The sequence below is a fragment of the Mustela nigripes genome, chromosome 2, assembly GCF_022355385.1.
Source record: "Mustela nigripes isolate SB6536 chromosome 2, MUSNIG.SB6536, whole genome shotgun sequence".
Taxonomy (NCBI): Eukaryota; Metazoa; Chordata; class Mammalia; order Carnivora; family Mustelidae; genus Mustela; species Mustela nigripes.
In genome coordinates this window covers 153,654,736-153,679,385 of record NC_081558.1, presented here as the reverse complement: position 1 = coordinate 153,679,385, position 24,650 = coordinate 153,654,736, and the positions used below count along the sequence as shown (strand labels likewise).

Genomic DNA, 24,650 nt, shown 5'->3' with positions numbered 1-24,650 from the left:
CTCTTTTTTGATGGGATCCTTGTCTGGTTTGGGGATCAAGGTGATGCTGGTCTCATAAAATGAGTTTGGAAGTTTTCCTTCCATTTCTATTTTTTGGAACAGTTTCAGGAGAATAGGAATTAGTTCTTCTTTAAATGTTTGGTAGAATTACCCCCAGGAAGCCGTCTGGCCCTGGGCTTTTGATTGTTTGGAGATTTTTGATGACTGTTTCAATCTCCTTACTCATTATGGGTCTGTTCAGGTTTTCTATTTCTTCCTGGTTCAGTTGTGGTAGTTTATATGTCTCTAGAAATTCATCCATTTCTTCCAGATTGTCAAATTTGTTTGCATAGAGTTGCTCATAGTATGTTCTTATAATTGTTTGTATTTCTTTGGTGTTAGTTGTGATCTCTCCTCTTTCATTCATGATTTTATTTATTTGGGTCCTTTCTCTTTTCTTTTTGATAAGTCTGGCCAGGGGTTTATCAATCTTATTAATTCTTTCAAAGAACCAGCTCCTAGTTTCATTGATTTGTTCTATTGGTTTTTTTTTTTTTTTTTTTGGTTTCTATTTCATTGGTTTCTGCTCTGATCTTTATTATTTCTCTTCTCCTGCTGGGCTTAGGGTTTCTTTCTTGTTCTTTCTCCAGCTCCATTAGGTGTAGGCTTAGGTTGTGTACTTGAGACCTTTCTTGTTTCTTGAGAAAGGCTTGTACCGCTATATATTTTCCTCTTAGGACTGCCTTTGCTGTGTCCCACAGATTTTGAACCATTGTGTTTTCATTATCATTTGTTTCCATGAATTTTTTAAATTCTTTAATTTCCCAATTGACTCATTCATTCTTTAGTAGGATGCTCTTTAGCCTCCATATATTTGAGTTCTTTGCAACTTCCCTCTTGTGATTGAGTTCTAGCTTCAGAGCATTGTGGTCTGAAAATATGCAGGGAATGATCCCAATCTTTTGGTACTGGTTGAGACCTGATTTGTGACCCAGGATGTGATCTATTCTGGAGAATGTTCCATGTGCACTAGGGAAGAATATGTATTCTGTTGCTTTGGGATGGAATGTTCTGAATATATCTGTGATGTCCATCTGGTCCAGTGTGTCATTTAAGGCCTTTATTTCCTTGTTGATCTTTTGCTTGGATGATCTGTCCATTTCAGTGAGGGGGGTGTTATAGTCCCCTACTGTTATTGTATTATTGTCAGTGTGTTTCTTTGATTTTGTTATTAATCGGTTATATAGATGGCTGCTCCCATGTTAGGGGCATAGATATTTAAAATTGTTAGATCTTCTTGTTGGACAGACCCTTTAAGTATGATATAGTGTTCTTCCTCATCTCATTATTGTCTTTAGCTTAAAATCTAATTTATCTGATATAAAGATTGCCACTTCAGCTTTTTAAAATGTCTGTTAGCATGGTAAATTGTTTTCCACCCCCTCACTTTAAATCTGGAGGTGTCTTTGGGTCTAAAATGAGTTTCTTGTAGACAGCATATTGATGGGTTTTGTTTTTTATCCATTCTGATACCCTGTGTCTTTTGATTGGGGCATTTAGCCCATTAACATTCAGGGTAACTATTGAAAGATAAGAATTTACTACCATTGTATTGCCTGTAAGGTGACTGTTACTGTATATTGTCTCTGTTCCTTTCTAGTCTACTACTTTTAGGCTCTCTCTTTGCTTAGAGGACCCCTTTCAATATTTCCTGTAGAGCTGGTTTGGTATTTGCAAATTCTTTCAGTTTTTGTTTGTCCTGGAAGCTTTTTATCTCTCCTTCTATTTTCAATGATAGCCTAGCTGGATACAGTCTTCTTGGCTGTATACTCTTCTTATTTAGTGCTCTGAATATATTGTGCCAGTTCTTTCTGGCTTGCCAGGTCTCTGTGGATAAGTCTGCTGCCTATCTAATATTTCTACCATTGTATTTACAGACATACAGCTTGTCCTGAGCTGCTTTCAGTATTTTCTCTTTGTCACTAAGACTTGTAAGTTTTACTATTAGATGATGGGGTGTGGACCTATTTTTATTTATTTTGAGGGGCTTCTCTGTTCTTCCTGGATTTTGATGCTTGTTCTCTTTGCCATATGAGGGAGATTCTCTACTATAATTCACTCCTTTTTTTCTTTCTTCTTTTGGAATCCCAATTTTTCTAATATTGTTTCATATTATGATATCACTTATCTCTCGAATTCTCCCCTTATGGTCCAGTAGTTGTTTGTCTCTCTTTTCCTCAGCCTCTTTATTCTCCATCATTTGGTGTTCTTTATCACTAATTCTCTCTTCTGCCTCATTTTTTATTGCACCTCATTAATAGGTTTTTAAATTTCAACTTGGTTAGATTTTAGTTCTTTTATTTCTCCAGAAAGGGATTTTATTTCTCCAGAAACGGTTTCTCTAATATCTTTCATGCCTTTTTCGAGCTCAGCTAGCATCTTGAGAATTGTCATTTTGAACTCTAGTTCTGACATATCAATTTCCATATTGATTAGGTCCCTAGCCATTGTTACTGCTTTGTATTGTTTTTTTTTGTGGTAAGTTTTTCTGCCTTGTCATTTTATCCAGACAAGAATATAAGAACAAGAGAATAAAATGCTAAAAGGGTGGCAAAGACCCCAGAAAAATGTATGCTAACCAAATTGGAAGAATCCAAAACCGGGGGGGGGGGAGAGGAAAAGGGGAAAAAAAGAAATAAAAATTAAAAAATTTTACACATTAGACTGTGTGCAAAAAATTTACACATTACACACACATTAGACTGGCGAGTAGAACAGAGCCACGCCCTTGATTTTGGGTGTATTTTGGTATTTTGAAGGAACTACCTCCCAAAATTTTAAAGAAAGAAAAACATATATATATACACACAAAAGTAAGGGTAAACGTGATGAAGGGATGGAATATGACTGTACAGATGAGAATAAAAAAAATTCTAAAAAAAGAAGTGATGAGATAAGTTGGTTGGAAAAAGAAAAAAAAGAGGAGGGAATGTGCTCAGGCTGGAGACTAGAACAAATCCATGTGCTAGATTAGGGTATATTTTGATTAGAAGAACTTATACCCCAAAATTAAAAAAAAAAAAAAAAACCCTACACATATACAAAAAATAAGGTTAAATACAATGAAGGGATAAAATATGGTATAACAATGAAGGTTTAAAAAGATTTTTTTAGAAAGGTATTATTAAGATAAACTAGCTTAAAAACGTTAAGAGAGGAAAGAGGAAATGTTAAAAAAAATAGGATTAAAAAAAAAAAAAACTAGGGCACTTGGGTGGCTCAATCATTAAGCGTCTGCCTTCAGCTCAGGTCATGATCCTAGGGTCCTGGGATGAGCCCCACATCGAGCTCCCTGCTCTGTGGGAAGCCTGCTTCTCCCTTTCCCTCTGTTGCTCCCCTGCTTGTGTTCACTCTCTTGCTGTGTCTCTGTCAAATAAGTACATAAAATCTTTTAAAGAAATATTTTAAAAAATTTAACTTTGCAAAACTAAAGGATCATGGAGAAAAGGCCATGAATTCTATGCGTTGCTTTCCCCTAGCTCTGGAGTTCTGCTGTTCTCCTTGATTGGTGAACGTGGTCTTGGCTGGATGGTCTTGCTCATTTTCTGTGGGAGGGGCCTGTTGCAGATTCTCAAATGTCTTTGCCTGAGGCAGAATTGCACCACACTTTCCAGGGACTGGGCTAAGTAATCTGCTTGGTTAGCTCTCGGAGCTTTTGTTCCCTGAACATTTTCCGTACTGCTTTGGAGGATGGGAATGAAAATGGTGGCCTCCCAATCTCTGGCCCAGAGGAGCCAAGAGCTCGGGGCCCCACTCCTCAGTGTGCCCTCAGATATAAGCAATCACTCTTGTTTCCCTGGTCTCTGGCCATACTCCAAGCTCACCCGGCCTGTGATTGAACGTTTCTATCTCTGGTGCACGGTCCCATTTGGAGTCTACAAACCCAGCAGATTCCTGCTGTGCTGCTTCTCCTGGAGAAGGAAGGTGAGTCTCCCTGGATATGCCACTTGTGGGGTCACTGCTCTTTGATCATGTGCCTTGGATCATGGTTTAAGGCAACCCCGATCTGAAAGCTCACTCTTTGGTTCTGATTCTGTAGTTGGCTTCCCCCCTCTGATACCTGGCAGCTCTGACACACTCAGACACCCCCAATCTTTCTCTGACCCCATGGGACCTGAGACCACACTGTCCCCACGAGGGCTCCACCCCCGCTTAGCCTCTGGAGTGATGTCCCTCTGTGGAGTGGACTTCTAAAGATTTTATTTATTTATCAGAGGGAGAGAGGGGGAGAGAGCGAGCACAGGCAGACAGAATGGCAGGCAGAGGCAGAGGGAGAAGCAGGCTCCCTACTGAGCAAGGAGCCCGATGTGGGACTCGATCCCAGGATGCTGGGATCATGACCTGAGCCGAAGGCAGCTGCTTAACCAACTGAGCCACCCAGGCGTCCCTGAAGCAGACTTCTAAATTTCTAATTTTGTGCTCTACTGCTCCACTGCTTGCCGGGAGCCCCCCATCCCCTGGTCCATCTTCCTGTCACTTTCAATTCACTTCTCCCCACATCCTACCTTTCAGAAAGTGAAATCAGAAAGGAAATCTACCTATGTGTTCCTAGAATTGCTGCTCTTCTTCTTTCCTATCTCCTTTTGAGTTTGTACGTGTTTGGAATGGTTTGATAACTATCTAGCTGAACTCCAGGACCTGATGTCATTTCAGTCTGCTACTCCTCCACCATCTTGCCTCTCACTCAAGATGATAATTTTTTAAAAAGTTTTTTTGGGGGGTGCCTGGGTGGCTCAGTTGTTAAACATGTGCCTTCGGCTCACATCATGAAGCCGCGTCCAGCTTCCTGCTCAGTGGGATGCCTGCTTCTCTCTCTCCCACTCCCCCTGCTCATGTTCTCTCTCTCTCTGTCTCTCTCTCTGTCAAATAAATAAATAAAATCTTTTTTTAAAAAAAGTTTTTATTTATTCTCATTTGAGAGAGAGAGAAGGCACAAGCAAAGCGAGGGGCAGAGAGAGAGAAACAATCAGGCTTCTCACTGAGCAGAGAGCCCAATGCAGGACTCCCTCCTAGGACCCTGAGATCATGACCTGAGTGAGCCAAAGGCGGATGCTTAACCTACCAAGCTACCCATATGCCCTGTAAAGATGATAATTTCTTTAAAAAAGAAGTAAGTATTAAAACTCTATGTTAGGATTGGCAGACTATGGTCTAAAAGCCAAACTGGCCTATTGCCTTTTTTAATATAGCTTGAATGCTAAGAATGGCTTTTACACTATAAAATAGATGACAAAATCCTATTTTGTAGCATGTGAAAATTACATGAAATTAAGATTTCAGTGACTCTAAAGAGGTTTTATTGGAACATAGCCACACTCATTTGTTCATGTACTGTCTGCCTGCTTTTGCATTTCATTTTTTGGAAAAAAAATTTTTTAATTTTAATTTCATTATATTTAACATACAGTGTTATATTAATTTCAGGTATATAAGATAGTGGTTCAGCAGTTCTATACATTACTAACACACATCGCAATAAGTGTATTCTTTAATTCTCATCACCTATTTCCCTCCTTCCTCCCTCCCAGTAACCAGTTCTCTATATTTAAGAGTCTATTTTTTGTTTTTCTTTTTTTTTCTTTGTTGATTTGTTTTGTTTCTTAAATTCCACACAAGTAAAATCATATGGTATTTGTCTTTCTCTTTCTGACATTTCACTTACCATTATGTTCTCTAGCTCTACCCATGACAAAGATGTTGCAAATGACAAGATTTCATTCTTTTTTATGGCTGAATAATATTCTATTGTGTATATATGCCACTTCATATTTATCCATTTATAATTCTATGGACCCTTGGGTTGCTTCCATAATTCGCCTATTATAAATAACACTGCTATAAACATATACCTTTGGAAATTAGTGCTTTTATATTATTTGGATAAATACCTACTAGTTCAAGTACTGGGTCATATGGTAATTCTAGTTTTCATTTTTTTGAATAACCTACATGCTGTCTTCCACAATGGTTGCAGAAGTTTGCATTCCCGGAGTACCTGGCTGGCTCAGTGGAAAGAGCATTCCACTCTTGATCTCAGGGTCATAAGTTTGAGCTGCATGTTGGATATAGAGATTATTTAAAAACGAAATCTTAAAAAAATGTTTTGGGGCACCTGGGTGGCTTAGTTTGTGAGTGTTGGACTCTTAATTTTGACTTAGGTCATGATACCAACCCCCGTATTGGAGTCATGCTCAGTGGTGAGTCTGTTTGAGATTCTCTCCCTTTCCCTCTGACCTTCCCCCACTCACTCATGCACTCTCTCTCTCTCAAATAAATATATAAATCTTTAAAAAAAATTTTGCATTCCCACCAACATCAAGGTTCCTTTTTCTCTACATCCTTGTCAACACTTGTGATTTCTTACTTATTTTAGCCATTCTGACAGGTGTGAGATAACCTCTGGTGGTGTTTTTGATTTGCATTTTCCTGTTGATGAGTGATGCTGAACATCTTTTCTTGTGTCTGTTGGCCATCTGTATGTTTTCTTTGGAGAAATGACTCTGTGTGTGTGTGTGTGTGTGTGTGTGTGTGTGTGTGTGTGTGTTGAGTTGTAAAAGTTCTTTCTATATTTTGGATACTAACCCTTGGTCAAATATGTCATTTGAAAATATATTCTTTCATTCAGTAGGTTGTCTTTTAGTTATGTTGATTGTTTCCTTTGCTGTGCAGAAGCTTTTTATTGTAGTCCCAGTAGTTTATTTTTGCTTTTGTTTCCCTTGCCTTGGGAGACTATCTAGAAAAATGTTGCTGTGACCAATGTCAGCGAAATTATTGCCAGTGTTCTCTTCTAGAATGTTTATGGGTTTAGGCCTCAAATTTAGGTTTCTAATCCATTTTGAGTGTATTTTTGTGTGTGGTATAAGAAAGTGGTCCAGTTTCATTCTTTTGTATGTAACTATTTGGTTTTCTCAACACCATTTGTTGAAGAGACTTTTTCCCATTGCATGTTCTTGCCTCCTTTGTGGAAAATTAGTTGACCATAAAATTGTGGATTTATTTCTGGTCTTTCTGTTCTCTTCTGTTGATCTGTGTGTCTGTTTTTGTGCCAGTACCATACTTTTTGATTACTACAGCTTTGTAGTATATTTTGGATTTTGGGATTGTGACACCTCCAGTTTTGTTTTGTTTTGTTTCCCAAGATTGGTCTGTCTATTTGGAGTCTTTTGTGGTTCCATTCAAATGTTAGGATTATTTGTTCTAGTTCTGTGAAAAATACTGTTGGTATTTTGATAGGGAGTACATTAAATCTGTAGGTTGCTTTCTATAGTATAGACATTTTAACAATATTTGTTCTCCCAATATATGAACATGGAATATCCATTTGTATCATCTTCAGTTTCTTTCATCAGTGTTTTATAGTGTTCAAAGTAGAGGTCTTTTACTTCCTTGGTTAAGTTTTTTTTTTTTTTTAAGATTTTATTTATTTGACAGAGAGAGACACAGCAAGAGAGCACAAGCAAGGGGAGTGGGAGAGGGAGAAACAGACTTCCTGTTGAGCAGGGAGCCTGATGTGGGGCTCCATCCCAGAACCCTGGGATCATGACCTGAGCTGAAGGCAGTTGCTTAATGACTGAGCCACACAGGCACCCCTCCTTGTTAAGTTTATTCCTTGGTATTTCATATGATTTTTATACTTTGTGCTGTTGATGTGATATATCATGTTAGTTGATACTGAACCACCCTCATATCTCAGGAAAAAAATCCCACTTGATCTTGGTAAATGATTTGTTCAACTTGGTTTGCTAATATCTGTTTGAAGATTTTGCATTTCTGTTCATCAGAGATATTGGTATATAGTTCCCTCAGTCTGTCTCTCTTTTTTTTTAGTGTCTTTATCTGGTTTTGGTATCAGGGTACAGGTGGCCTCATAGAATGAATTTGAAAGCTTTCTTTCCTCTTCTATTTTTCAGAATAGTTTGAGAAGAATAGGTATTAACTCTTTAAATATTTGTTAGAATTCACCTTTGAAGATGTCTGGTCCTAGACTTTTGTTTGTCAAAGTTTTTTGATTGCTGATTCAATCTTTTATGCTGGTGGTCAGTCTGTTCACATTTTCTGTTTCTTCCTGTTCAAGTTTGGGAGGTTATATGTTTCTATTTCTTCTGGATTATCCAATTTGTTGGCATATAATTTTTTATAATAGTCTCATAACCCTTGGTCTTTCTGTGGTGTTGGTTGTTATTTCTCATCTTTCATTTCTGATGTATTTTTGAGCCCTCTCTTTTTCTTTTGATGAGTCTGGCTAAACGTTTATCAATTTTGTTGATCTTTTCAAAGAACCAGCTCCTGGTTTCATTGTTCTGTTCTACTGTTGTTTTTTAAAAAAATTTCTATATTTATTCATTCTCTAATCTTTAGTATTTCCTTTCTTCTGCTAGTTTTGGGCTTTGCGTATTTTTTTTTTTTTTTAGCTCCCTTAAGTGTAATGTTAGGTTGTTTATTTGAAGTTTTTCTTGCTTCTTGAGGTAGGCCTGTATTGCTATAAATTTCCCTTTAAAATTGCTTTTCTGCATGTCAAAGATTTTAGGCCATTGTGTTTTCATTTTCATTTGTCTCCATATATTTTTTAATTCCTCTTTGATTTCTTGGTTGATCCATTCATTGTTTAGTAGCCTGTAACTTAGCCTCTATGTATGTGTGTTTTTCCAGATTTTTTTCCTGTGGTTGATGTCTAGTTTCATACTGTTGTGGTTAGAAAAGATGCATGGTACTTCAGTCTTTGTAAACCTGTTGAGACTTGCTTTGTGGCCTAATATGTGATCTGTTCTGGAGAATGTGCCATATGCACTTGAAAAAAATGTGTGTATTCCACTGTTTTAAGATGCAATGTTCTGAATATATCTGTTAGATCCATGTGGTCGAATGTGTCATTTATAGCCACTGTTTCCTTAATCATCTACTGTTTAGATGACCTATCCATTAATATAAAGGATGTTAAAGTCCCCTACTATTATTGTGTTAGTATCAGTTGCTCCCTTTAAGTTTCTTATTAGCTGCTATATATTTTCGGGTATTCCCGTCTTCTTGTTCAGTGGTTCCCTGTGTGATTATGTACTATCCTTTGTCTTCTGTTACTGTCTTCGTTTTAAAGCCTATTTTGTCTAATAAAAGTGTTCCACCTGGCTTTCTTTCACTTTCATTTGCATGATAAATGCTTTTGCATTTCTTTACTTTTAGTCTGCATGCATATGTCTTTATGTCTGAAGTGAGTCTTGTAGGCAGTATATATATGGGTCTTGCTTTGTTTTTTTGTTTTTTTTTTTTTTTTAAGATTTTACTTACTTATTTACTTACTTATTTATTTGTTTTAGAGAGAGTGTGAGTTGGGGGAGGAGGAGTGGAGGAGTAAAGGGAAGAAGAATCCAGGTAGATTCTGTTCTGAGCATGGTGTCCCACACAGGCTTGATCTCACAATCCTAAGATCACAACCTGAGTCAAAACCAAGAGTCAGATGCTTAGCCAACTGAGCTACCCAGGTGCCCTGATGGGTCTTACTTTTTTATCTATTCTGTCACCCTATGTCCTTTGATTGGAATGTTTAGTCCACTTACATTCAAAGTAATTACTGAGAGGTATGTACTTATCATCATTTTGTTACTTGTTTTATGGTTGTTTTTGTAGTTCTTATTAAATTCCTTTTTTTTCTCATTGTCCTCTTTCAAGATTTGCTAGCTTTCTTTATTGATATACTTTGGTTCCCTTCTCTTCGTATTTTGCATTTCTATTACTAGTTTTTGATTTGTGGTTATGTTTAGGTCTATATGTAACATCTTATGCATGTAGCAGTCTATATTAGGGTTTTGGCCACTTAAGTTTGAACCCATTCTAAAAGCATTAAATTTTTATTCCTCTCCCCTGTTATATTTTAGGTATATGGTGTTACACTTTACATCCTTTTATTTTGTGATTCCCTTGACTGATTTTTATAGATATACTTTATTTTACTGGTTTTGTGCTTCCTACTTTTCTTACTCCTGCTTATGGTCTTTCCTTTCCACTCATAGAGTCTCCATTAACATTTCACGGAAGGCTGGTTTAGTGGTCATGAATTCCCCCAACTTCTGTCTCCTTGGCAAACTTTTTCTCTCTCCTTCTATTCTGAGTGATAGCTCTGTGGGATAGAGTATTCTTGGTTACACATTTTTCTCTTTCAGCACTTTGAATATTTCATGTCACCCTCTTCTGGCCTGCAGTGTTTCTGCTGAAAAATCAGCTTGTTGTCTTACAAGGTATTTCTTGTATATAATTACTTTTTTTTCTTGCTGCTTTAAAAATTCTTTACCACTACTTTCTGCCATTTTAATTACCATGTGCTTTGGTGTGGACCTCCTTGAGTTGATTTTGTTGGGGGCATTTTGTGCCTCCTGAATCTGGATTTCTGTTTCCCTCTCCAGATTTGAAGAGTTTTCAGCTGTTATTTCTTCAAATAAAATTTTCTTCCCCCCACCCTTTTCTCTTTTTTTTTGGATCCTTACAATGCAAGTGTTATTATACTTGATGGTGTTGTTGAGTTTCTTTAATCTATTTTCATTTTTATTATTCTTTTTTGTCTCCTGTTCAGCTTGATTGCTTTCCATTACTCTGTCCTCCAGTCACTGAAATATTCATCTGCATCCTCTAGTGTACTATTTTTTTCTCTTCAGTTATTGAGTTCTTCATTTCTGATTGGTTCTTTTTTATGTTTTCTCTCTTTGTTGTGTGTCTCACTGAGTCCTTCACTCTTTTCTCCATTTCAGTGAGTATGTTTATGACGATTACTATTTCCTACCAAGCATATTGCTTATCTCTATTTCATTTAGATTTCTTGTGATTTTTCCCTGTCCTTATTGATATTTTCTCCTGTCCTTTCATTTGGGACATATTCTTCTGCATCCTCATTTTGTCTAATTCTCTGTGTCTCTTTCTATGTGTTATGAAAGTCAGCTATATCTGCTCTTGAAAGTCATGGATGTATGAAGAGGTGGTCCTGTAGTGCCTTGCATTACAATGTCCCCTTTTCACCAGACCCTGGAATTTCAGGGGCATCTTCTGTGCATGTTGTTTGTGCCCTATTGTTGTGGCTGAGTTGTGTTTACCTTCAGTCTAGTCATCTGCAAAAGCTCTTTGCCTGTTGTGGACAGGGTTTGGTCCCCGTGTTTTAATTTTGCCAGTCTGGGATTGCCTTGAGCTTGAGTTGAGTCAGACCAGGGGTTTGCCAGAGCTTCAGTAGCACTGAACAGCAAGGTATTCTTCCTGTATTGTCCCTTGAGATAGTTTTGTTGGTGAGTGGGACCAGCAGTTAGTTCAGAAATCTGTCCCCAGCCCACTACTATGTGTGGTTGGATTGGTATGTGTGGTTATCTTCCTCTCTCCTTGAGACAGGAATTGCTTGGAGTGGTGGTGGCCCCTTTTTGCGCTGCTTGCTTAGTGCCAGCCTTGGATGGACTTTTGCCAAGGATGGTTCCACAGGAGACATAGGATCAGAGTTAGTAGTGTCAGCAAGGTCTGTCAGTATATACGGAGGTGACCTGCAGCTGCCTGGGACAACTCTGCTGAGGCCAGCTTGGTTGGAGAGAGCAGATCTTCAGAAGACTGTGGGGCAGGGTATGCTATTAGAAAGGTTGGTGGAGATTATTCCTGCTGTGCTGATTCTGGCAGTTGTCCATATATCTACACTGGGAGGGTGGAGGTGGGAAATGGCCCCTGCCAACTTCTTTGTTCCTCAAGGAGTCTCCCAAAGATCCCTGCCCCTCCAGCACAAACTCTGAGATAGTAAATAAACCCCCCTCTTATATATCCCAGATGCTTATCAAATTTCTGCTTCTAAGTTGAATCTCAGTGGGGCTATTTGTTGTGCTGTCTCTTTAAGGGTAGGGGCTCACTTTTCTCTCATCCTCCACTCTCCTGGAGCTGAGCCCACTGATTTTTTTTTTTTTTTTTTTTTTTTTTTTTTAAGTTCCAGGTGCTAAGCCATACTGATTTTAAGAGTTGGCGAAGCCGGACTCCTCTGCCTTTCAAAGCCAAATGTTACAGGGATTCCTCTTTCTGGTGCCTGTCCCCTGTGCCTGTGGTACCTGGCATGGGTTCTATCCTCTTTGTACTCACTGCATTCTTCCCTTTGGTGGACAGTCCTGCGGGTCTGTTTGGCTCCCACTATGTCTTTGCCTTTCTTACCCTCCTTAGTGTGGCCTCTTTTCAACATATAGGTGTGAAGTCTTTTCTTCCAGTCTTTGTTTTTTTTTTTTTTTCTGATTATTTACACTGAGGGGGATGTATCTAGTTGCATCTGTTGGATGAGACAAGCCTAGGATATTCCTGTTCTGCCATCTCCCCACAAGTCCTTCCTCTACATTTTTAATATAGTAATGATTAGGATGTGTTCCTGGCATTTAGCACATGGGATTGGGCTTGGGAGGTAGGCTGGCATGGATACTAAATATCCTATCCTGCATTCAGCAGTCCCATATAAGAAATAATTGTTTGCTCAGTATGGCAGTGATATCACTGATTGAGTGATGCTGACTTTTTGATTGAGAAATGCTGACTCAGTGCAGTAAGAGGGAAAAATTCAGGTATGAGGATTAGAAATAAAAAGCAAAACTATACTTGTAGACAGTTAACTTATTTATAAAATCAAATGAAAGTACAAATTATCAGAACAAAGAACCTGAGTTGAAGGTAGGTGATTGTGGAATTGACATACAAAGATCAATAGCTTTCCTATATGTGAACTATGTCTATAAATATATAAGATTATATTTGAAAATATAATCTTAAAGCAACAAATAACAACCTAAGAAAGTCACTTAGCAAAAACATGTGTATAGCATTATGGAGAAAAACATAAAGTGTTCCTTAAGCATGTGAACAAAGATTTGATAAAAAGAAGAGCATACCATGTTTATAAATGGGAAGACTCCTGCTTGAATAAATAAATATTATTTCTCCCCTAAATATTTTATACCTTCAATCAATGCTAATCTAAATCCCTATTTCCAGTATAACTGTATGTATATATATATATATATATATATATATATATATATATATATGTCAGTATCTTTGCTCTTCTCTTCCCAGAAACCACACAAAAGCAATAAGCACAACAGAACTCCCACAAGGTACACTTTCAGTGAAACTACAAAAAAAAAAAAGAAAATCTGTGAACGACTACTAAGTATTTGTTAGGACTACAAAAAGCAACTGAGATTAGGCAGAAACAATGTGGGAGGAAGTAAGGAAGCATGGGCTGTGGGGGAGCACCTGGGGAATCTCAGAAGGCTTGAGGAAAATTCTGGGAGGCAGGTTTGGCAATATCCAGAAAAATTTAAAGTGATTATATTTTATGATCTAGCTGCTAGACGATCCTAGAGAAATTTTCATATGGACATAATGAGAGCAGTACAAGGATGTTTTTTGCAGCATTACTATGTGTATTCAAAAATTGAAACAATCTAAAACATCAATTTTTAGAAGATAGCTTAAATTCTGGTTGAGTCCTACAGTTGAAGAATGAAATTAGATCTCTTTCTATCAGTGTGACTAGTGTCCCCAAGACAAAATTGAGTAAAAAAGCAAGTTGCTGAGTGATACTTAAATATAGTAAAATATCATATATGTAAAAATTAAATAAAAGACTAGTGTTATATTTTTACTTACATATAGTTCATTTTTTTCCAGCTTTATTGAGATATAATTGACATATCATATAAGTTTAAGGCATACCAGGTGGTGATTTTATATATATATATTTTACAAAATGATTGCCACAATTACTTAACACACCCATCACCTCACATAGTACTTTTTTTTTTTTTTTTTTTTTGGTATGTGTGGTGAGAGCATTTGAGGTCTACTCTCTTGTCAGCTTTCAAGTATACAGTATAGTATTTTTAACTATAGTCATTATGCTGTATGTTAGATATCCAGAACTTATTCATCATATAACGGTAAGTTTGTACCCTTTGACCGCTTTCACCCATTTCTCCCACTTCCTTGCCCCTGGCAATCATCAGTCTACTCCCTTTTTCTATGAATTCAGTTTTTTTTAGATTCCAGATGTAAGTGAGATCATACAATTTTTGTTTTTTTCTGTCTGACTGATTTTACTTACCATAATGCCCTCAAGTTTAATTCATGTTTTCACAAGTGGCAGGATTTCCTTTTTGTATGGCTGAATTTTATATATTTTATATTACATATAAAATTTATCACATTAATTATAGTCAGTATTAATTATATTAAATATTACATATATGATAAATTTTGTTATATCACATAGTTATCATATTTAATATAACGTTAATTATATTTAATGTTATATAGGAATTATATACATTTATATCATTTTTTACATAGTCATGTGTTGATGAACACTTAAGTTGTTTCCATGTCTTAGCTACTGTAAATAATGCTACAATGAGCATGGCAGGGTACAGATATCTCTTTGAGATAGTAATTTCATTTCCTTCAGATATATACCCAGAAGTGGAATTGCTGAATCATATGGTACCTCTATTTTTAATTTTTTGAGTAAGCTCCATACTGTCTTTGATAGTGACTATAGCAATTATATTCTTGCCAACAGTGTACTAGGGTTCCCTTTTCTCTATATCCTTGCCAGCATTTGTTATCTGTCTTTTTTAAAACAACTATCCTAACAGCTTTGAAGCAATACCTTCTTGTGTTTCTCTTTTGTAGTTCTCTGATAATTTGTGATATTGGGCGCCTTCCATGTACCTGCTGGTCATTTGTATATCTTCTTTGGAAGAATGTCTATTCAGGTCCTTTGTCCATTTTAAAATCACATTATTTTGGTTTTTTTATTTGTAGTAGTTCCTAATATATTTAGGATATTAACCCCTTATCAGATGTATGGTTTGAAAATATTTTCTTCCACTCTATAAGTTGCCATTTCATTTTGTTACTTATTTCTTTTGCTGTGCAGAAGCTTTTTAGTTTGATGCAGTCTCATTTTTGTTTATTTTTGCTTTTGTCATTGTGCTTTTCGTGCCATATACAAAAAACCATTGCCAAGATGAATATCAAGAAGCTTTCTCCCTATGCTTTCTTCTAGGAGTTTTACATTTAAGTATTTAATCCATTTCAAGTCAAGTCAAGTCAAGTGATTGATGTAAGTTAGGGATTCAGTTTCACTCTTTTACATGTAAATATCCAATTTTTCCAGCCCCACTTACTGAGGAAAGTATCTTTCCCCCATTGAGTATTTGTGGCTCCCTTGTCAAATATTAGTTGACTATATTTGGGTTTATTTCTGGGCTCTTGATCCTGTTTCATTGGTCTATGTGATTGTTTTTATGCCACTACTGTATTATTTTGATGACTGTAGCTTTGTAATATAGCTTGAAACCAGGAAGTGTAATGCCTTCAGCTTTGTTCTTCTTTCTCAAAATTGCTTTTGCTCTTTGGGAGTTTTTTATGTTTCCATATTAATTTCAAGGTTGTTTTTTCTACTTTTTAAAAAAGATTTTATTTATTTATTTGACACAGAGATGGAGATCACAAGTAGGCAGAGAGGCCGGCAGAGGGGTGGGGGGAAGCAGGCTCCCCACTGAGCAGAGAGCCTGATGTGGGGTTCAATCCCCAGACCCCGAGATCATGACCTGAGCCGAAGGCAGAGGCTTAACCCACTGAGCCACCCGGGCGCCCCTGTTTTTTCTATTTCTGTAAAAAATGTCTTTGAATCTTACTAGGAATTGTACTGAATCTGTGTATGGCTTTGGGTAGTATGTATATTTTATCAAATTAATTCTTCCAATCCATGAACATGGGATATTTTTCCCTTTACTTTTGTCATCTTCAATTTCTTTCATCAGTATTTCATAGTTTTTAGTGCATAGATCTTTTACCTCCTTAGTTAAATTTATTCCTATTATTATTACTACTACTACTACTATTATTTTAAGATTTTATTTATTTGAGAGAGAGAGCATGCACGAGTGGGGTGGGGAGGGTCAGAAGAAGCAGCCTCCCCACTGAGTTAGGAGCCTGAGGAGGGGTTCAATTCCAGAACCCTGGGATCATGACCTGAGCTGAAGGCAGAAGCTTAATTGACTGAGCCACCCAGGTGCCCCCCATTTTATTATTTTTTATTCTATTATAAATGGGATTGTGTTCTTTATTTTTTAGGTAGTTCATTGTTAAAATATAAAAATACAACTGATTTTTGTATGTTGATTTTGTATCCTGCAACTTTACTGAATTCATTTGTTAGTTCTAGCCGTTTTTTATAGTCTTTATAGTTTTCTATATTATAAGGTCATGTTATCTGCAAAAGAGACCATTCACCTCTCCCTTTTCAGTTTGGTTGGCTTTTGTTTCTTCTTTGCGTGATTGCTCTGGGTAGGACTTCTAGTACTGTACTGAATAGGAGTGATAAGAATAGGCTCTTGTTTTGTCCCTGATCTTAAAGGAAAAGCTTTCAACTTCACTGTTGAGTATGCTGTTAGCTATGGGCTTTTCTATAGAGTCCATTTCTGTTTCATTTCTCTAATAGAGAGGGAGTATAGAGTAGTAGATAAGACCACAAAGGTCAGATTGCCATGTTCAAATCCTGATTTCTATTACTTACCAGCTGTGACCTTCTTTAAGTAACTGATATTTCCTTGCATTTAAAAATGTTGATTTGTCTGATATAGGGCATTCCAAGGTATGATTATTTAGTAGGCAGATAATATTCTTCAAATACTGTCTAGTTTTATTTTTTTTTAACTGTCTAGCATTTTATGTGCAACTAAAATGTCTTCTGGCCGAATAAGTAACAAGAGGCAGTACAGGGCACAGATAAGCTATGAGGCACACCAGGAAGATGTTTCCTAATATCATTTTGTCATCACCCCTGAAGTTCAAGAGAACAGGAACTGAAAGGGAATAAATGAAATACTGAAATGTACATGAGTTTGTCCATATGCTTCTAAGGTTCTTTGCTTCATCATCCAGGTCGAGGGCTCCCGGCAGGACAAGCTGAGGTTGAGATGATAGAACGTGCCCGGGAGAAGCGTGCTTGGGAAGCCACTCTTCCAAGTCTGAGTGACTCCTTCCAGTTTGAGAAGAGGAGGAGGATGATGAATATGATGGAGAGGAAGGAGTGGGCCTTCAGAGAGCAGGAGATTGAAAAGTAAGTTCTAGATTACCCAAATATCTGCACCTGAGCTGTTGGCATAATGAAAATACTTTTTATCTGTAAAGCATTTTCCCAAATGTATTGGTTTAACAGCAACCTGCCACCTATAGAGATAGAAAGTTGGGTTTCTGGTTCTTTTGGGAATAATAGCTCTATAATTTTCTTCCGAACAATATAAAAATGTATAAGGCCCTTTTCATATGTAAAGTTTTAAGTATGGAACCCAGATTTGAACAATTCCTCAAAACATCTGTGATTCTTCTCTTCCCTTTTCCCTTTTCTCTCTCTCTCTTTTTTTTTTTATGATTTTATTTATTTATTTGTCAGAGACAGAGGGAGAGAGAGCGAGTGACGCAGGCAGACAGAGAGGCAGGCAGAGGCAGAGGGAGAAGCAGGCTCCCTGCCAAGCAAGGATCCCGATGCGGGACTCGATCCGAGGACTCTGGGATCATGACCTGAGCCGAAGGCAGCTGCTTAACCCACTGAGCCACCCAGGCGTCCCTTCCCTTTTCTCTTTAAAGAAATCTAGACTATCACAGAATCCCACTGAAATGCCTTTTGTTTTTTTAAAGATTTAAAAAATTTATTTGAAAGAGTGAGCACAAGCAGGGGGAGCAGCAGAGGGAGCTGCAGGGGGAAAGGGAGAAGTAGGCTTTCCACTGAGCAGGGAGGCCGATGTGGGGCTCGATTCCAGGACCCTGGGATCATGACCTGAGCTGAAGGTGACTGAACCACTCAGGTGCCCCTAAAATGTTTTTCTTTTTAAAATTTTTAAAACTGTAGTTCATTAACATACGGTGTATTAACATACAGTGTAATACTGGCTTCAGGAGTAGAATTCAGTGCTTCATCACTTACATATAACACCCAGTGCTCATCACAAGTGCCCTCCTTAATCCCCATCACCTATTTTGCCCATCCCCCACCCACTTTCCTGCATCAACCCTCAGTTTGTTCTCCATTCGTAAAAGTCTCTTTCCTTTTTCTTCCCCTTTCCATATGTTCATCAATTTTGTTTCTTAAATTATACATATGAGTGAAATCCTATGGTATTTGCCTTTCGCTTTCTCTTACTTTGCTCAACATAATATACTCTAGCTCCATCCACTTTGTTACAAATGGCAACATTTCATAATTTTTTCACACCTGAGTAATTTCCTATTGTGTGTGTGTGTGTGTCTGTGTGTGTGTTTGCCACATCTTTATCATTCATCATCAGTCTTTTGAACTGACCCTTTCTGTTCATTCCCAGTGCCACCCTCTGGGGATATCTTCATATCCAGCAGCCTCCTAGCTAATCCTTTTATTCTCCCTTCTACTGGATTCGCAGTCAGGATGCCTCGGGTTCTAGTCACAGCCCATGGGGCATTTTCGATTTAAAAGACAAATTGTGGAGTTCCTTAATTAAGAGATGAGCTCACAGTGCACAAATAACAATATGCTGTGGTACTTCTGGTTTTCAGTTATTTATCTAATGTATTTGCAGTAGCAATGTATTTGTCTTTGGAATGTGTGGAAAGGATGAAAACCCCCAAATTACAACTCCCTAGCAATAAGGAAAGGAAAGGAAGGGAACTTGATAAGGTTATCGTTTGTCCTAGGCTGAGCTGAGGCACTTCACTGCTCATAGCAATGCCACCACAGCCCCTGACGGTGCGCTTACACAAAAGAAAGTTAAGAACCAGAGCCTCAGTGTGGTTCTGAATTCAAAATATGTTTATCTTTTTATAACACCTTCTATTAACCCTGAATCCAGACTGTGTGATGTTTTGGTAAAAACTTGCAATTAAAAAATGCAAAGGTGTTAGGTATTGGGTGTCCAATCCTGTCTGTAGAAAATTAAATTTATTGCTGCAATTTGGAGAGGTATAGTCTTATCAGAAGGGCATTAAAAACATTTAAAATGTTTCTGGGTATTTCTGTTTGGGGTAAGTGGAGACTTGGGAAAGTTATTGTGAGAAGCTAGCCTCTGAGCTGGGTGTTGAAGGGTGAGTAAGAAGCCATCAGTTAGATAATATTAGTGATGATGATGATGATGATGATGATGATGGTATTTACAGAGCATGTTACAGTTATAGAGTGCTTACTATGTGTTGGAGCCATGTTCCAAGCCAGTAGTTCTCAAATTGTGGTCTGCAAACCAGCAGCATCAGCATTACCTGGGAATTTGTTAGAAATCCAGATTTTCGGGCACCATGAGGATTCCAGATTATCTGATGCATGCTCAAGTTTGGGAACTACTCTTCTACCGTGTTGTATGTATTAACTCATTTAATGCACATGACAATCTTATGGGATAGAAATTATGTCCATTTTATGACTAAAGGAATTGAGGTTCAGTGATGAATTTTAGAATGAACCTAGGATTTCTAACTTCACACAGAAAGGTGACTCTTGGTCTGTGGCTTATTTTTAAAAACAGCTGTTTCTCCATATTTTTCGCTTTTCACTACTTCCCCACTCCCCCTTGTATGTTCGCTTTGAGACGCTCCCCCAGTATGACATGTTAGCTCTGTCTCTAGTCCTTTGAGTTGAACTTTCCTCTACTGAGGCCTCACTTTTCCCTTGTGTATGTGGCAAATCTCAATCCTTGTTTATTCTCAAGACTAGAGTTCATGGCTCCTGTAAGGAAGACTTCCCCAGCTTCCTGGATTCACTGGGAATAGCATTAGACATAGACGCTCTGTCATTTCTTCTCCCATATTCTTCATTCTTCTGGTCTGGTATTTATCTTCTTGTGCTATAAAATACTAGTTGATATGCCCGCTCCAATAGAACAGTGCTTCTTGAGAGAAGGTGTTTTATTTTGTTCATCATTGTTTGTTTCCTGCTTGGCATATGGTGAGCACTTCATAAATATTTGACAAATGAGTGGCTGAATAATTTACTCTATGAATTTTTAAGTAAGAGTAAAATGTTCAAATGTCTATTTTAGGAAGGAAAATCTTGACAGCTGTCTGGAGCAAGATTAGAAGGAGGGACTAGATTAGCAACTAGAGTCAAAGTTAGGGGAGGGATGATAAAAACATGAGCTAAGTGATGGATGTAAGAAGTGTTTTAGAAGAGGAATTATTAGGGGAGGGAAGATGTAAGAAAGGGTAGGTTTCTGGTGGAACAAAATGAGTGGGGTTTGTTTGAGGTTGTCAGGGGCTAGCTGAAAATTCCTAGCAGACAGGAATTCTGGTTCAGAAACACCTGGTCCGGAGGTAGAGATTTTGAAGTCATGTGTACATGGTTGTATACACATGAGCAAGGTAGCTAGCTCTGGGAGAACAAGATATAGGTAAGGGGAAGGGAAACAAAGATTGATTGGTTGTCTATATGTGCCAGACACTGGCATTTTCACATTTATTCCTTAAAATAGCATGCCGCTTCGTTTTCTCTTCACTCATATTACTTAACCCCCCGGCCAATACCTATGGACCTGGAACTGTGTACAAAGGTCTTATTGTTCTTTTAGGTCCATCTGCCTAGAGAGCCCTTTTATTTGACTGGCATACTCTTCTTCTCCTTTCAGAACTACGCCCATACATATTCCTTTTATAGAGAGACTCACTATTGAGTTGCCTCCCCCAAACGGCCAATCCGTTTGTCATACTTTTGCCAGAGCAGCCTTTTTAAGTACTTGAATGTGATACCAGCCTCAAGAGAGCATCCTGTTTATGGCAGGGGGTTTCCCTTCTCTCTAGTAGAACACTCTGAGATACCAAATAGGTCCTTATGTCTGGTGATTTACTTAAAGGCTTCAGGAGATTCGCCTGGAGATTCTAAAAGAGCTGCTGAGAAAACGTGATGAGAATCAAAACGAAGTGAACATGAAGCACCTGAATGCCCGGTGGTCTCAACTGCAGGAAGCAAAGGAGGCAAAATTGGCACGGATTCAGCACACACACGTCTCAGGTAATGGTGTCATATGAACAGTGAAGGGAATGGGAGGGTTCGCTTTGCTTTGAATCTTTGAGCAAACCTGATTTAGATACAATTCTTTTGAGACCTAATGTTATTATATAAGTAAAGGAGATGAATTATTTCTCAAAAGTTGAAGAGTGGAAGAAAATTCCTTACTGAGAAAACCAAGTATTGATGTTCTAACAGGCAGTCCAGCTATTAACATTATGTGGGGGGGGGGGGGGGGGGTAAGTGTAAGGGGTTGGCCTTCCCATATTCATGGATTGAAGTCCTGGATAGGGAGCCCTATTTCTCAGTCTTTTTTTTATTATTGCTCTTAAATGAGACATTTAATCATCATTTTTCCTGCTCACCCCCTGCCATGAAATTTTAATACCGTGGATATACTGTATATCTGTTTGTGTACTATATCTGTACATATAAAAAGAGCAGTCTGTGGATGATTAAGAATGACTATATCAAAATTTTTAATTAAAATTTTAAAAGGGGCATCTGCATGGCTCAATTGGTTAAGTGTCCAACTCGATTTCAGCTCAGGTCATGATCTCAGGGTCAGGAGATGAAGCCCCATGTTGGGCTCCTCACTGGGCACAGCGCCTACTAAAGCTTCTCTCTCACCCTCTCCCTCTGTCCCTCACCACCCCTCATCTCTGTCTCTCTCCCTCTCAAAAAAATAAATAAATAAATAAAAATAAGGATTAAAAATTTTAACTCATTAGTATTTAAGTTTATATTAAATAAGTAATAACTTTATAGTTTTATTTGCTTAGGAACTTTTAATGTAATTTACTTTAAAAATTGTAATATTTCAATTACATGTGCAAACTAGCAATTTCTATGCCTAATAGAATAATCATAATATTTAAAAAACCAAATTTGTTATTCATCTACAAAAGTAGAACAATTATAAAAATTCCTTAAAATTATTCTCAGTGAACTTAACTTTTAAAGTTTTCTTGATGTGAGAAAATAACTTTTAACTAGGTGCTAGGTATGCATTTAGATATTGTCAACTGTTTCTTTTCAGTACTTCACAATAATAAACATGGGTTGACTAGCTTGTCTATTGTATTCTATTCTATTCTAAAGTCCTCCTGTCCCTCTCTTCTGCCCTCTGGGATCGGTCACCTTCCAAAAAACTTCCTGCAAACATAACTTTGTTTTAGGCTCTGCCTTTGGGGGAACCAAGGCTAAGACATTACTCATATGTCACTTCTTCAGTGAGGCCTTCAAGGACACCCCCAACCCCCATAAATTAGGTACCTGTTATCTGCTCTCACTTATATGCCCCTGAACTTATTTTTTGTGTGAGAAGATAACTTTTAACTAGCTGTTAAGTATGCAGTTAGATATTGTCAACACTTTTTCTCTTCAGTACTTGATCTAACTAATGATGAGCTGACTAACTTTTGTAGATAAATAACAAACTGAAGGTTGCTGGAGGGGAGGGGTAGAGGGATGGGGTAACTGGGTGATGGGCATTAAGGAGGGCACTTGAGATGATGAGCACCATATGTTAGATGCAACTGATGAATCACTGACCTCTACTCTGAAACTAATAAAAAAAGATAAATAGCAAAATATAAACTTTTTGTTTAATTCCCAAACCCCACGTCACACACAAAAGTGTGGAGAATCAAACATAAATGCCCACAAGGTAGCAGTAGTACATGCAGCCGCCTCTTATAGTAAGACTTTGCCGTCCCACAGTATGGGTTTGCACCCATGGTGAGTGCACAGTGTGGAGCCCTAGGGGGTGGATCTGTGGTAGGCAGAGAGGTAGCACAACTCCTCAGCTGAGTAAACTCCCAGTGTGCACAGCTGAGCCTTTTCCATCTGACTGCCAAACAGTTCTGAAAGCTCCAAGCTGGGATATATTGTGTTTTATTCTGTTGTTAGCCAAGGTAGAAGGAGATTATTAAAGAACCTGTTGTCTTCCTTCCCTTGCAGTTATTTTCCCAGGAGAAAATAATTCTCCAGAACTTCACTGACCATGTCTTTCTTGGTTAGTTTGAGTTTCTTTCATTAGCTTGACAAAACTCTTCCTGAGTTTTTGTAAGTAAGTTTTTGTAAGCTCTTACCTCAGAGCTTGGAATGCACTTATAAAAGACTTTTGATGAGTACCAACTGAGGACACCAACTGACTCAGCTTCTGTCACTCCCACTTGTCTCCTGATGACCTGGGCTTTGCGGATGACAGACCTGGCTACAGTGAGCGGTCATCATGAAATTCAGTCAGTTCAGTAGCTTCCCTGTGAATAAAAGTAGAACTGGCTTATTAGGCATTTGTTCAGAACAGCACTGTGAAGATAGTCACAGAGGTATGTTTTATTGTAGCAATCAGAAAACTTGTGGGAAAAAGAAAGAATATAGAAGGAAAGTTGGAGAGAAGAAATATCATCAGGGATTATTGTGATTATGCATCACAGGTCTATGGACCTCTGTCTCGTCTTGGTCGTTTCCCCGACAACAATTCAGAGGACTTTGTAGTAAAAAATCACTATCTCAACACCTATGAAGGTAAGCAATTTACATAATTACAAGTCCAGTATAAGAGGAGTATTAAAGTACTAAAAGAGAAGTATTAGGTTAAAGGCTAAACAAAAAATAAAAATATTTTCAAGAAATAGCAATGAACACATTTAATGTTATTAATAGGAGTACATAGAAACCAATAAAAATTCCTAAGATCCAAATAAATAAATGGGTTTATTGTGTAACAATATATCTGTGTTTACCTACTAAACATTTAAGCATGTTCAATGTCACAAAAATGAAACTGAAAAAAGCTTTCATACTAGGTTTTCAGAGTAAACAAGGAATATATCATGAAATCATCCCTTTAAAAAGAAGTATTAGTAAACTGGTGGGCAAGGAAATGTGTAACTAGGGGATAAGTTCATGGAGAGGACTATACCTCTTGCCAAGTCCCGGTGAGGCTCATTTAGATTATTTAAATTTAATTGGCAAGTTGAAGCATATACATGGCCAAGATCATGAATTGATGGTCACACTGTTGAACCCGTAGCTCTGGCTGATCATCTCCAGAGCAGAATACAATAAACTGGTGTATAGCGACCAAAAATTGGTGGTCCCATATATCATATGGTCACTAATTTTTTGTGGTTATTGTCGTAGAACTTAATACTTTTTTGTAGGGAAATATTTAATTAGAATGCATTTCTCAGGGTCCCTGGGTAGCTCAGTCTGTTAAGTGTCTGATCCCAGGGTCCTGGGTTCAAGTCCTGCATTGGGCTCCCTGCTCAGTGGGGGGTCTGCTTCTCTGTCTGCCCTACCCTCTTTATGTGCTCTTTCTCTCTCTCTCTCTCTCTCTCTCTCTCAGATAAATAAAATCTTTTTTTTTTAAAAGAATGCATTTTTCATTTTGTGGTCTAAATCACCAAGAACACGAGAACATTAATTATGTAGAAATTTGCTTTACATTTTAGGGGCCACTTCAATTATGTGAGCTCTATCTTATCAGTAATTCTAAATTAAACCACTTAGCAAACAGCTACTAAAATTAACAATATGCTTTCAAAATGTGAAATTTAATCACTGAATACTAAAAATATGTACT

The 24,650-nt window shown here is 37.7% G+C and overlaps 1 protein-coding gene across 3 annotated transcripts in view; it reads left to right on the top strand.

Moving 5' to 3' along the window:
- The window catches only part of CFAP91 (cilia and flagella associated protein 91), a 95,808-nt gene that overhangs the window by 35,700 nt on the left and 35,458 nt on the right, over positions 1-24,650 (top strand). For all 3 annotated transcript variants that reach the window (XM_059388106.1, XM_059388107.1, XM_059388108.1), the window contains 3 exons: positions 16,978-17,155; positions 20,904-21,061; positions 23,408-23,590. In XM_059388106.1, coding sequence (XP_059244089.1) covers positions 16,978-17,155; positions 20,904-21,061; positions 23,408-23,590 — 519 coding nt within the window. The remainder of the gene's footprint in view (positions 1-16,977; positions 17,156-20,903; positions 21,062-23,407; positions 23,591-24,650) is intronic.